This window comes from Neospora caninum, chromosome III, assembly GCF_000208865.1.
Source record: "Neospora caninum Liverpool complete genome, chromosome III".
Taxonomy (NCBI): domain Eukaryota; phylum Apicomplexa; class Conoidasida; order Eucoccidiorida; family Sarcocystidae; genus Neospora; species Neospora caninum.
Window position 1 is genome coordinate 1459159 of NC_018388.1, and position 12278 is coordinate 1471436.

The 12278-nt window shown below is 51.3% G+C and overlaps 2 protein-coding genes across 2 annotated transcripts; one reads left to right on the forward strand and one right to left on the reverse strand.

Moving 5' to 3' along the window:
* Positions 1 to 2036: 2036 nt before the first annotated feature.
* On the reverse strand, positions 2037 to 8496 carry NCLIV_008610 (putative lipase domain-containing protein; the record flags this gene model as incomplete). Its single annotated transcript, XM_003880377.1, has 8 exons — positions 2037 to 2194; positions 2850 to 3276; positions 3742 to 4059; positions 4440 to 4786; positions 4962 to 5000; positions 5461 to 5820; positions 7007 to 7995; positions 8477 to 8496. The coding sequence occupies 8 exons, from the start codon at positions 8494 to 8496 to the stop codon at positions 2037 to 2039; spliced, it is 2658 nt and encodes an 885-aa protein (XP_003880426.1).
* Positions 8497 to 9948: 1452 nt separating this feature from the next.
* NCLIV_008620 (conserved hypothetical protein) lies at positions 9949 to 11779 on the forward strand (the record flags this gene model as incomplete). The annotated part of the gene is made up of 4 exons (XM_003880378.1): positions 9949 to 10033; positions 10570 to 10636; positions 11065 to 11231; positions 11628 to 11779. 4 exons carry the CDS (start codon positions 9949 to 9951, stop codon positions 11777 to 11779), a joined length of 471 nt encoding a protein of 156 aa, XP_003880427.1.
* Between the last annotated feature and the right edge of the window lie 499 nt (positions 11780 to 12278).

The window sequence follows — 12278 nt, forward strand, 5'->3', positions numbered from 1 at the left end:
CAAGAGAGTTTGACCGGGATAATGCTTGCTAACATCATTGAGTACCTCTTTCGTAGCGGGTGAATCATGCCTAGACCTGTCGCCAGCGTGCCTGTCAGAAGAGGTAGCTTTCCGCAATGGGGAGTTCTCATCTCTACGTGTGATGTGCCTTTTCAGTAGTAAGTGTTAACGCTTCGCCATCAAAAGCACCCGTGCTGGTGGGTTGCGGAGCCACTCTTAGTTACACTCTCTCCGGGGGGTAGAGAGTCATTCAGCGACCCTGAAAGTGTCGAGTTACTGACGCTCCAAGGAATTAAGTGCGTTGCACTTCTGAGTTTCCACACCCCCTTATCAGTCATGCTGCATCTGCATATCCACGGTGAGGTCACCGTGCACCGGAGGCCAGCCACCTACCCTGAGGCAAGCAGGCCACCTCCATAGACGAAAAGGGTAATACTGGGAAGCCACAACAATCGTTAGCGACAACGTGAGAGGGACTGAGCGTTCTGTCTCAGCAGTTGGCTGAACTCGTGTTTGTGTGCCCACCGGCGAACCGTGAAATTCGGTACAACGAAAGAGGAGATGAGGCATCCGCTGTCCGTTAGGGCGACAAATAGACACGGATATGATAGTCCTATGAGTGACTCTAATGTCGTGTCCACGGAAGAGAGACTCCTTTCATAGGTGCGTCCATCTCCTCTTATCAAGATGGAACATCGGCACATGCTTGCCCAAGATCGCAAGAGGGGCTAACGCAGGTAGCGAACAAAGCATGAAAAGATGGACAATTGAAAAATGTGGACAACTCTGCCTTGAAAAATCCCTCGAACATCAACACAGAAAGTGACGCATTGATGCTTGTTGAAGGCATTTCTGCGCCCTGAATCAAAACTCATTTCTAGTTGAATATCCCATACTTCATTGGGGGTTTCTCGATCCAGATCTCGTTTCAGGATTAAATCTATAGGTTGTGGGGAGGATTCTAGAAGAGCGACGCCACTCAGAACTTTGGTGTCAGGCGGTGACCGACGGTTCTCTACACATCAGACTGACATTTGCCGCTCTGTTTCTACTCCGGTAATGCCTATGCTTACGTCTCCTACCAAGTGGACCACATTGCCTCTCGGTGTTATACTGTGTCGACGCCATGTTTACCCCCAGACGTCTACGCATTTCGCATCAGCAGTGTGTCTGGAGCTTAGTAGCAGCAGAGGGCGCCTTGGTCCAAGGGCTTTCAAAACAAGTGCACATGCAGATACGTGATTCAGCCTACTTGCTTGATGCCATAGTACAACCTGCTTGTGCAAAGCTTGCTAATGCTAATGTCGGGCAGCTTAAGGATCGCTCTCTTCCATCAGCTGCCTTTCATTGTTAGCAAATTTAGTGCTGTACACATATCACCTAAAGGCCCGAGAGCAATCGCCCACGCCAGTTTTGGCGCACTAGTTACAAATGACATGCAAAAGCGGCTTACCGATGGCACACCAGTTGCTTAGCAAATGTGGAAAAACTCTTTCACTCTACAGAATCCAGTACAGACACCTGCGAGCAATAAGAGAATTACTTGCGCCCGTACCGTCGACAAGCATTTTACCTGACGTCTATGGGCAGCCACTGCCTTCCCATCATCCTCAACGGAAAAAAAAACAATTATGTGTGGACGCCGTTCGTGCCAGGCATGTCTCTCATTCGTAAGTTACACTTGCACCTTGCTATTAGTCCTGCACAACAAAAGGCAGCTGGTAGGACCCCGCATTCTACCTACGGACTTTCAAAAAAATACGCCTGCAGATGCGCGATTCACCTTATTTGTTGTACGCCTAAGAATAGCTTGCTTGGACAAGGCCCACAAGAATGCTGATCTCGGATAGCTTCAGGAGCATTCATCTCCATCAGTCGCCATTCATTGTTACCGAATTGAGTGGTGTTAACAGATTAATTCATATGAAGGTCCGACACCAATCGGCTTCGCCGGAATTGTGGCAGCGGACTGAAGTCGCTACCAACCTGTTTGACATTGATATAGTCAACCATGTGGACCGCAGCGCAATAGCGAGCTACACGGGGGCCCCAGCTCCTTGTTCTGATGCTGCAGTCTCCAACGATTTAATCTTTTCCTCGACAGCAGCCAACTGGTACAGCCTTAGCGAGTCTATTCTAGTCGTAATCTGTGGCAGAACGCGAGTGTGAGCCGCTTCCAAAGCCGCGTATAGTTCTGCAGGCGCAGGCACCACAAGTCGGAACACGGAAACAAAAGAGGGCCGATGAAGGGATTGGCGTGGACCTCGGGAGATTCCACCCGGTCAAATAATTTCTGGCAAATATGGGATATGCATAACTTGACTTGTACAAGGAAATGCGTTTAACGGAGCTACAGGGTCCTCTATGGAGGTTTTAATTTCCCCCATTATATTATTGAGTTGCACATCCAATGCCTATTTATATGTGCGTGGACTGCCGCCTCGTAAGCTGGACCTGACAGCACTGCTGACGCTGCGCAGACATCAAGAAACGCCCTTGTAGAACTGTTGCTTGGTTCCCCAGTCTCCGAAAAGCGTGGCGATGCAGCACAGCCTTCGAGTCTGATTCAGGTAGCTCTCCTGGAAAACCATGTATCATGATTTACACGGAGTTATATATACTCGAATATCTTGCTTCCTCAGTGCAAGCTGAAGGGACGTAATAATGCGACCGTATGACCTTAGCGTTCTCGCCAGCGTCACCTTGAGGATCTCGGACAGCCTCTGAGAGCCTAAAATAGCCCCTACCCAATGTCTGAGTCATCCTTGGACTACGGCAGTTGTCGTGATCCGTATCCTGACAACTAAGTACAGTACGGATCGTGTGCCACGAAGTGGATACATATTTACCTGATATTGAAGTATGGGGGAAAATTCCTTCAAGAAACGGGGCGGCACAACGCGAACCCCACTCGAACTCGCGGTACAGGCCAGCTAGCAGCGTTGTCATGCAGTAGTACACGGCAACGTGAGAGACGAGAGCACTTGTGCTTATCGCATTCTGCCACGATACGTCTGAGATACTGACGCCTTGCTCGGCAACTTCACCGCTTGTACGGAATGCCCAAGATAGACCTAAAAACCTGGGAGGGCCCGAAGGGGAAGGCACTTCTGCTCGGAAAAGCTGCCCGACCGGTAAGCTGATAATCGGCCCCGGAATGAGACGTCCGCCACCACCTGCATCAATCTGCTCCAACATGGTGTCTAAAACTGATTGGAATGACCAGCAGCCTGCTCCATCTATCTTCATTCGCCTGAATGCCTTTTCATCTGCCATCTGCAAAACGCGCAGGAGCGAACAAAAAACATGAGTAGAGCAAGGCCCCATTCTCCATCCAAGAGGACTACAGGAGCGCTTCCCAGTCATACACACTCGTGATACCGTGATCAGCTGCGATATCTGGCGGAGAGCAAGAGTCGCCTGATGAAAGGCAGAACTCGATCGACAGGGGAGTACTGTAATGCCCAACAATAACTGCCGGGCTTGCCTATACAAACCGTTTCCAACAAGACATCGTTGTTAAACCGTGGAAGTAAACGCAGTCAACCACCAGGTAAATCAAGATAGAAAGGGAAAACCCGTTGCATTCATATACTGTTGGACCGTAGCGGCTGAAATCGATAAGGTAGCACCAGTTGCGAGAAAGCACACAATGTTGCCACCACACTACGGCGCAGAGTGCGTGCACCGAAACTGCCTGCAGGCCTGCTATCCTCTCGGAGAAACCAGTGCAAAACTTACTGCCGGTGACCCGAATCCAGCACATCGGATCTTCACTTTTCGGCGTCGAACTTCTTCCTTCAGATTTTTCGACAAAAACCAAGCGAGAAACAAACCCAGAGCTGCACCTGTTGAATGGCCAACGATCAGGATAGTGAAGGGCATAAGGGTCCTGTGTCCAGGCAAAATGCTTGTTTTCAGCTTCTCGATAAAGTCCGTGACAGGTCCACGCATCGTATTATGGAACAAAGCGCTTATTCCCTCATGGACGAATCCTTCGCCAGGCTGTGCAAGGAAGGCATCGATCCTCGGGCGACCCATGAACAATGCGGTCCATTCCTGCAGATCAGCAATCATATGGCATCAAGTTCACCAGGTGTGAGTGTGTATATAACCCGATGATTTCGCTTCACTCTTTTCAAGCTGCAAGGCATAACGGCGGTCGCATGCTGTCCCTTCGCACCTATCGCTCATCCGGACTGCATTTTATGCGACTAAAAAAGTGGCAACGTGTTTCTGCCTCGGTCACTCGCCTCCTACTAAACAACACTGCTCCACGGCCACACCAATCAGGGGAACTACAGAAGAATCACAGCTTTGTAGCTGGTGTGCTCCGCATTCCACTTCCCATTCTCTTGTCACCTCGAAGTCAATGAATTTGCGTCTCGATAAGGTGGATGGCTGAGCAAGCCGAGCCGACTACTGACTACACGTCTTACCTTTGAATATTTAGGACCCCGCACCAAAATCAGGCTATCAACGACAGTGGACGGAACGTCAATTTTGGGCGCTCGTTGCATTGGATCCCGAAGCAGAATTGTTGCTAAGGGAGAGGTGACGGTCGCTTGGTAAGTGGAGGAACGGTAGCATCTATCGGCGTTGACAGGTGGAAGAGTCCCGGCTGGCACGGTGTTGAATGAAGAATATGGTCCACCAAAAACCCAGTTTGGAATACGTTTTTGCCGGGAACCACTGCCCGTCACTCTATCTCCAACCTTCACGTGGTACCTCTGCAGGACTGGAGCAGCAAGGGGACTAATTTCATAGTCGCTGGTGTGGACGGGAACTGAGCGATCCGCAATGTGAGCAGTTTCACAGAAACCAGGCATGGAGTGGGAAATGTGGGAACAATCCGAATGCTTTTCATCCTCTGGACTGACGAAACGTGGTGCCGGTTGTCATTCGCTGTACGTAGCACCGTTGTTATGGATACACATTAAAGCTGCACCTTAAACTCATACCTATATGACCTTCCAGCAACAGAACAACAACGTCCGCGACTGCCAGAAACACCAACGCTTTGCAGTGATGCAGCGTATTGTGGGAACTCTCTATCTCTTGACATCGCGTCTGTTCAACATGCATGAGGGCAATCAAGGCAAGCATAAAATGGAATTCCTAGGTTTATACAAGCTACTTTTTTCTGGAGGGTATATACTACGAGGTGGACTACCGGTTTAGACCTTGAATATCTTTGTGGAAGTTAAAAGAGAACTGAGGATACTGCTATTACCGAGGACAACGAGACCTCCCGTTAACCAATCAATAGTCTCTGGATTTATCGCCATCAAACTAGTACTTAATGGAGGGTGCGTTGTCCAACCAAAACCACTACCGAGTTCCGAACAGATACTTTGAGCAACTAAACTAGAACAGGGCGACCTTGGGTTGGCACGGCGTCCGCACGGCAGAGCGAGACGCCTTCTGATTATATGCAGCAACATTCGAAAACCGGCTTACGGAACTCAGTATAGGAGGGTGCAATGACCGTGTCGACGACCCATGGTCGTGGAAAAACCGCCGCGGGATTCCGGTGCTTGTGGTTGCCAATGCGGTCACCGATCCCTGCCATGATATCCATCAGCTGAAGCGACGTAGCCAAGGTCTTCATGAGTTCTTTCTGCCAACCGTGACCTCCCTGAGGCGACAATCTCGGATCGAGACTGAATGATCCCACGGGCGCATCAAACGGCATGTGCATAAACGCACCGTTGCTGCCGAGATACGTCAGAGCAGGACTCGATATCGGCGGGATGAGGCCGGGGACGAAATTGCCTGCCATTGCAGCCTCTTCAGGAAGGGAAGCCTGGCAGATAAGGACTGATGAAGGACACAGATGACAGCACAACACAGCCAGGAACCACATCATGCCCTGGCTGGCTTCGTTTCAACTCACACGATAATGTATGACTTAGTATGGGCTCTGCGGCTCGAAAAGGATAGGGCGTGAAGTTGTGCACTGGTAACGTCGTAATAACGCTGCGCGGTATGACTGTGGTTCGATCTCCCAAGTTGCAGCTTTCCACGTTTTGCTCTCACGGCCCACCCGCACGTTTTGGCACGCCTTCCACGAGACGACTTGCAAGCGACCCGCAAGTTTGTCGTCCACATAGAGAATCCCAGTGGGTGCCCGGCAATGCCAGCTGCTCGCAAAAAATGCCATTGCATGGCTTCCCTTGATCATCACCTAGAGAATATTCATTCGCGAATTGCGGCAGAACAAAACTAAACAACAGACGCATGGCACTAGCTTCACACACGAGTTAGTTAGATCGCCCTCGAGCTACGAAAACCTCTGCAAGAACATGGCATCACTTGCACCATAAGGGGATTCGACTGTTGCTGCTTCAGGCTTGAAGTTGCCGTAAGCTGAGCAAACCCGTTCGCCTTCTAGGGCTATGGTTAGCTTATAACGGCAGTGCTCCGTGTGGGTTACCAGGATCACAGCACGACCTACAGGATCTGAAGAGATGGGGAAGAACGTCAGAAAATTTTTTTTCACGGCGTTTGACAATATCAATAATCTTCTCGATATCCCGTGTTTCGCGGGTTCCACGGCGCTGCGAGCCTAATGCTCGCTTCAGCGTTCGGCGAATCTTCTTAAATTGGTACCCGCGCCTCATTGCTCTTAGAATTCTTGAGACCTTTGCACGAGTGGAAGTCGACTCAGTTGCCAATGGTTCTCCGCGACATCTGCTAACATCACTAGTGTGGCCCTGGGCTGTCGCTAGAAGAACTTTGAACACGCAAGTTCCCTCCTCTGGAAGAGGCAGGTACTCTCTGAACAAGAACGAAGGACGAAATCCCTGACACCTTTTCTGAAACATGTGTGCAAGGGGATTGAACTGTGCGTTGTTACCAAAGTTCGTCATATCGACGATAAACGTTGCGGCCCCCAGGGAACCTGGTGCGCTTCCTTCTACAGCAGAAGATGGGGCTTTCGCAAAAGACATTGGCAAGGAGACCATAGATGAATCTGCTGATCCTTGTTCTCCTCCCTGCTCACCGGATTCGGGCTGGCCGCCTTGCCCAGCAACACGACCCCCAGGAGGATAAGCAACATAGGGGGACACAACCTCCTCCACCAGCCCTTCCATAATGGGTTTTGTTGGACCACCTGTATCACTGGATCCTGTGCCGACCTCAGCGTCATCACTAGTCTCGTCTGAGCTTCTCTTCTTTCGCGAGCTTAACCACTGCAGTGGCGCCATGACCATCTGTCGCTTTCGGCGGCGCCTTGGACGTTTGGAAGCGGCAGCACCATCACCACCCTCGCCACCTGCACCAGAAGATTGGGCCGCAAGCTCTCGCTTAATCATCGCCCTTGACTTGCTCAAGCGCCTCTTTGGCTGCGCTCGGCTTGGCGTAGCCTCTGCGGCACCGCTCGCTTGGCCCGAAGCGCTACTACCACTAAAGCCTGCATCAGAATCAGAATTCTCATCATCGGCGTCTGATGCGCCACCCTCCTCTTCAATCGTGGACAACGTCGAACGTCGCCTTGAGCGCTTCCTTCGCCTCTGAACTTCTAGTTTAGTCTCCACGTTACTTCCCGGCGCTCCCGAAGCGCCACCACCACTGGAGCCTTCACCAGCATCAGATCTCTCGCCCGCCACATTCGCGTTATCGCCCTCACTTTCAGACGGAACCGAGAACCTCACTTGCTTCAGTTTCGACTTTTGCTTGGAGCCGCCAGCTTCGGGATTGGCAGACTCGACGGCACCGCTCGCCGCTCCCGAAACGGCATCAGGACTCGGCGCGGGAACCGGCGGTGACTTAAGGATCCCCTTGGGTGGTTCCTCGTCTTCACGACCTGTCGTCGCTTGCACTTGGAGGAGAACTCTTCCTTCAGTTTCGCCTCTTGAGTGCACTCGGTTAAGGGTGTGATCGAGAGTATGAAGTTGGTCTGGTTCGGTGGGCTCCGGTGTTCCGCTGTTCGCGGCAAGGGGCCAGAGGTCGTTGCCCGAGGTATCATTCTCTGAAGACACTATTTTAAGACTGGAAGTTTCGAGACATAGGAAGAAAACACAGAGGGAAGTCGCTATCATAATCCGTGCAATTACACGGTGAGTCCGCAAGGGACGAACCCGAGCTCGAGTTATCCCCATAGGTAGCGGAGCTTTTTGTCTGTTGCAAGAGTTAGACGAGAGTTGCCAGAATTAGACAACCTGTAATCCTCAGATTCAGCATATATACCGGTCCCAAGACCGATATTAAGACATTATCATCTCCTCCGCCTCTTTTTCCGTGGTCAGTACACGAAAGAGACAGAAATACCTTATTCAGTAACATCTTATTCGGGCTATTGTGCCATTTGTCTTTTTGAGGGGCATCCTTGAGGGCTCATATCGAGCGGACTTTGTATAGCTCGCTATGCGGTCGGTCGCGATCCCGCAAGACACCATCTCCGATTAAAGGGCGCCCTTCTTTAAGGGACCTTCGAGTTAGCGTGGGCTTCGAGTAGCTGTTGCATGCGTACAAAGGCAGGGATCGTCGCATTTGACCGGAGATGCCAAAGAAGGCCCTCAACCCGCTTTATGAATCAACAAACGGAAGGATTTTCGAGTGGTACGACACAAATGGGGAGACAACCACCTGAAAGTTGTCCCGAGGTTCGGCCCAGATCTGTGCGACGGACGAGGATGGCCACGTCAGTGCGTAACTATATCGTGAACTGGTCCGATGTAGAATAACGGGAGGATGAGCACACTGCGAGAAGGGAAAGATCGTCCTTCGACAACTGCCCATTCCATGTTAATGTTCATGGGGGGAAATCGAGCGTTTTGGCCAGCGTCTTAACGATTCGGCGAGTTACAGTCACCGTCCATGCAGCGGTCGTGCACCGCAAAAACCTTTGTCGTCTCGTTCCCAGTCGATACCGAATGCTACTAGAGGAAGCTCGGATACTTCCAGTCCCCACTCTGGCCGCGGCCTTCATTGACGTATCATCGCGACTTCAAGTGACGACTCCAGTACTGGGTAGTGTACACCATGCAACGGCGAACCCCTGTCGGCTACACGCTGGTCTCCAAGCCCCCTGTTTTTTTTCGTAGAACACCGCGTGCGCAATCACGTAGCTCCTCAACAGTGACCATCTAGTCTTCATCTCTCGGCCTTCGCCATCCGAAACTTCGTGCGGCGCAGTCTCAGGGGGCGGCCGACGGAGGAAGCCCAGGTCATGTGCTCAAGAAGTCAGAGTCTGACTTCAACTGTATGGCACCAAATGTATTCGGAGGCATTCCACGACTTCACAGAAGAAGTTCGGTGCAGATTGTTTTCAGAGGCTGCTTAATCAAGTGGCCTTAGACAGGATCCTGGAAAACGACAGCAGGTCGTCGCACCGAAAGTGAGTGCGTGAAGAGGGGCAGAAAACCCTGAGACTCAAACGACCGCGAGGCTGCCGTGACTCTAACGGCCATTGTCCCCCCTGCATGGTGAAAGACTTTAAGGATGTTAGGCAAGTATGTGTTGCAAACGTCAGGACAGAAGCAAAAAGAGTCCACATTGTGGCAGGTTTCTATCGACTTGAAACGTGCTACGGTGGAACAACAAGAGTGGCTTCGGTTCGAGCTGAACCCCCGTGTAGGCCGTCAATTTTGGTGCCACTCAGGTGTCGTCGAGTTGCTACAAACCATGCTTCCGCACATCGAAGTATAGCAACCTTGCTGCGTCCGTCCCTAGTGAAGCCTGTGCGCAGCGAAGATACAAAGAGCTGGCTCCAGTGTGTATTTCTCCTTGCAGAGACGCGCCCATCCTGATCCCTGCCGTTGCGTGTTACTGGAAGCATTGCAAGCACCGTGCATTTCGCACATGGGCCGGTAGACGTCGTTCATGGGCCCTATCGCGTTATTTCTCTGAGCCTACGGGCATGTCGGATTACCTGCCAAGGGGCAGAGAAAGCAGGGTGGCTTTGCCTGACTCACTACAACGCCTGCTTCGTCGTGTGTGAATATGGACGAGCATCAAAGGGGAGACGATGGTGACGAATTCGCGCTTCGCGAATTTCTCTCAGTTGACGCTAGAGCCTTATGCACGTGTACGTTTGCGGAAAAGGTAGAAGTTCCAAAAGGGAAGAAACATCTTGGTCAAGAGGGCAGTTCCGTGTTGTTCAAACCGTAGAGTCCGCTCGCGTCTCGTGAGGTGGCGAAAAGTTGGTTAACTGGGAAGCGTGGTGCATACTGACTATCTACAGAGTAGACTCGTTCCGGACGAGCAGCTGTTTGAGGCAACTTAATTCCCTGCATCGCGACAGTGTGGCGGCAGCTGGCGTGTACGGAGCCGTACGGGCCGGTGCAGGAATGTCCTTTTCCAGGCTTTGAGATCCATTTCGTACATTGTCATGCCGATGGAGATTGCTGTCACCACTCTAAACGTGGTCAGGTCGTCCCTGTGTAAAGCGTTTTTGCGGGTATCATTTGTGGTCCCGTGGTGTGCTCTTCGACAGTCATGTGGAGGATGCATTAACGCATGCACCATGTTAGCAGCTAGGACTTTGTTTCTGTAAACACTGGTCTCTCTCAGGTAAACGTCGATCTCGGTTGGTATTTCCGTTGCCTACTGTCTGGTATTCAGGGAGGAACGCCGTGCGTTTACTAGCGACCGTTTTCACAATTGTCGCCATACGACGTTTCGGCACCTTGTAAGGACTACTTAATCATTACCTCGAGTTGGGAATACTAGTTGTTGTTCAGTAGATATTTTTCTATGATGTGGCTATTATGGAGAGATCAGAGGAAAATAGAGTTGTGGGATCGGCGTTTTTTTGTTATACGGGGGGGAGACGGCTTCCCACGAGATCGCGTTGGCGCTTGTGGCCCAGATAACGGGGACCATTACTGGCTGCCGAGTGTACTCGCTGATCGTCTATCTTTTATTTCTCTCTGACGAGCGCTCAGTATAAGACGCTCAGCCTCCATCTCTGGTAGCGAAAGAACTGAACCTAACAGATTGGATATCGACGCAGTCTTTCCTTTCGCTGCTGCGTCGCTAAGGTTGCGTGCGAGGAACGTGTTCTGCAGATCCTCTACAGACGATTGTTCGTTCAGAGTGGTGTTTGCGTGTTCGAAGGGCAGGAGTCCTTCTCGGTTTTTTTCTGATTCTGTGGAATCTGAGATACCAAGAAACTGGAGAAGGGATAAGTGCATATTCAGTATTTAATAGAGGCGTTCGCCACTTGCTTGGCGATCTTCGGCCCGCGGACATCGACAGGCAGCTGCGCAATGCTGGCCCGGATGGTAAGGAAGTTGAAGTTAACTACCACTACCAGAATACACGGGCTGGTTCAAGCGCACCTCTGCTTCTTGTTGCTCATGCTACACGTGGTACTTTTCAAACGGGTATTCCGTTTCGCGAAAAGACGCCCCGTCTGTCGCTCCGTAGACAAGCGATCCAGATGCAGGCTGCTCAAACTACCACATCGTATGGACGAACTGTGCTCCAGATTGCATACTGCGTCGGTGCCCCAGCCATTTAGTGAAACTGCTCCGTTTGCCGAGGCCCTCTGCGATGGCCGGAAAACGGACCAAGCTATACACATAGTGATTCAGCCACTATGCGTTCACGGCCGCGAGTAGCCGTTTTTTATACTCCACATATGCCTGCTCCTGTTGTGTCCCTATTTCTGTCGGTAGGCGATGAATCAGATGGTGATAACCTCGTGGTGATAGACGATGCACGAGCCGCTGGAGTCCACCGATCTCGTGATGCGAACAAAAAATGCCCGTGTGGCAGTGGAAAGAAGACGAAAAAGTGTTGTGCAAGAGATTTCCAGGCTCTAGATTAATTTCACTGGGGTATGCTACCCAGACGGCTACTGTATTCAAGAGGGAAACTCAGGACCGGACACTTGGGGGACGTAGTTTGGATATCCGTACCCTCAAGCCGCTGCGTCGTTCTGAAGCCTCGCAGCAGCTCCCAAAGTTATATAAGCTGACCCTGTCGCTATATCGGCATGCTTTCTTTACCGATAAGATCATTCGCTACCAGCCAGAAATATCGCTTCTGTCACTGGACCCCACATATGTATTGGATCACGACGGTGCGCTGTAGCGGTTGACAGGCTTTCTAGGTTCATTGGACTGGCTCGGAATAGGGCAGCATCCATCTATCGTCGCTGCGCGTTGACGCGAACTGTTGCTCCGGAGATGCCACACTCTAGTCGCGGCTGCCGGAGGCTGTGTTGTGTGATTTCGAGAGTACAGATGCTAGTCGGGGATGATCTGCAGAGACCTGCAGCATGTTTGGTAGCGTGTAGTAGCATCATGTCAGCGCCTTTCCTCTGT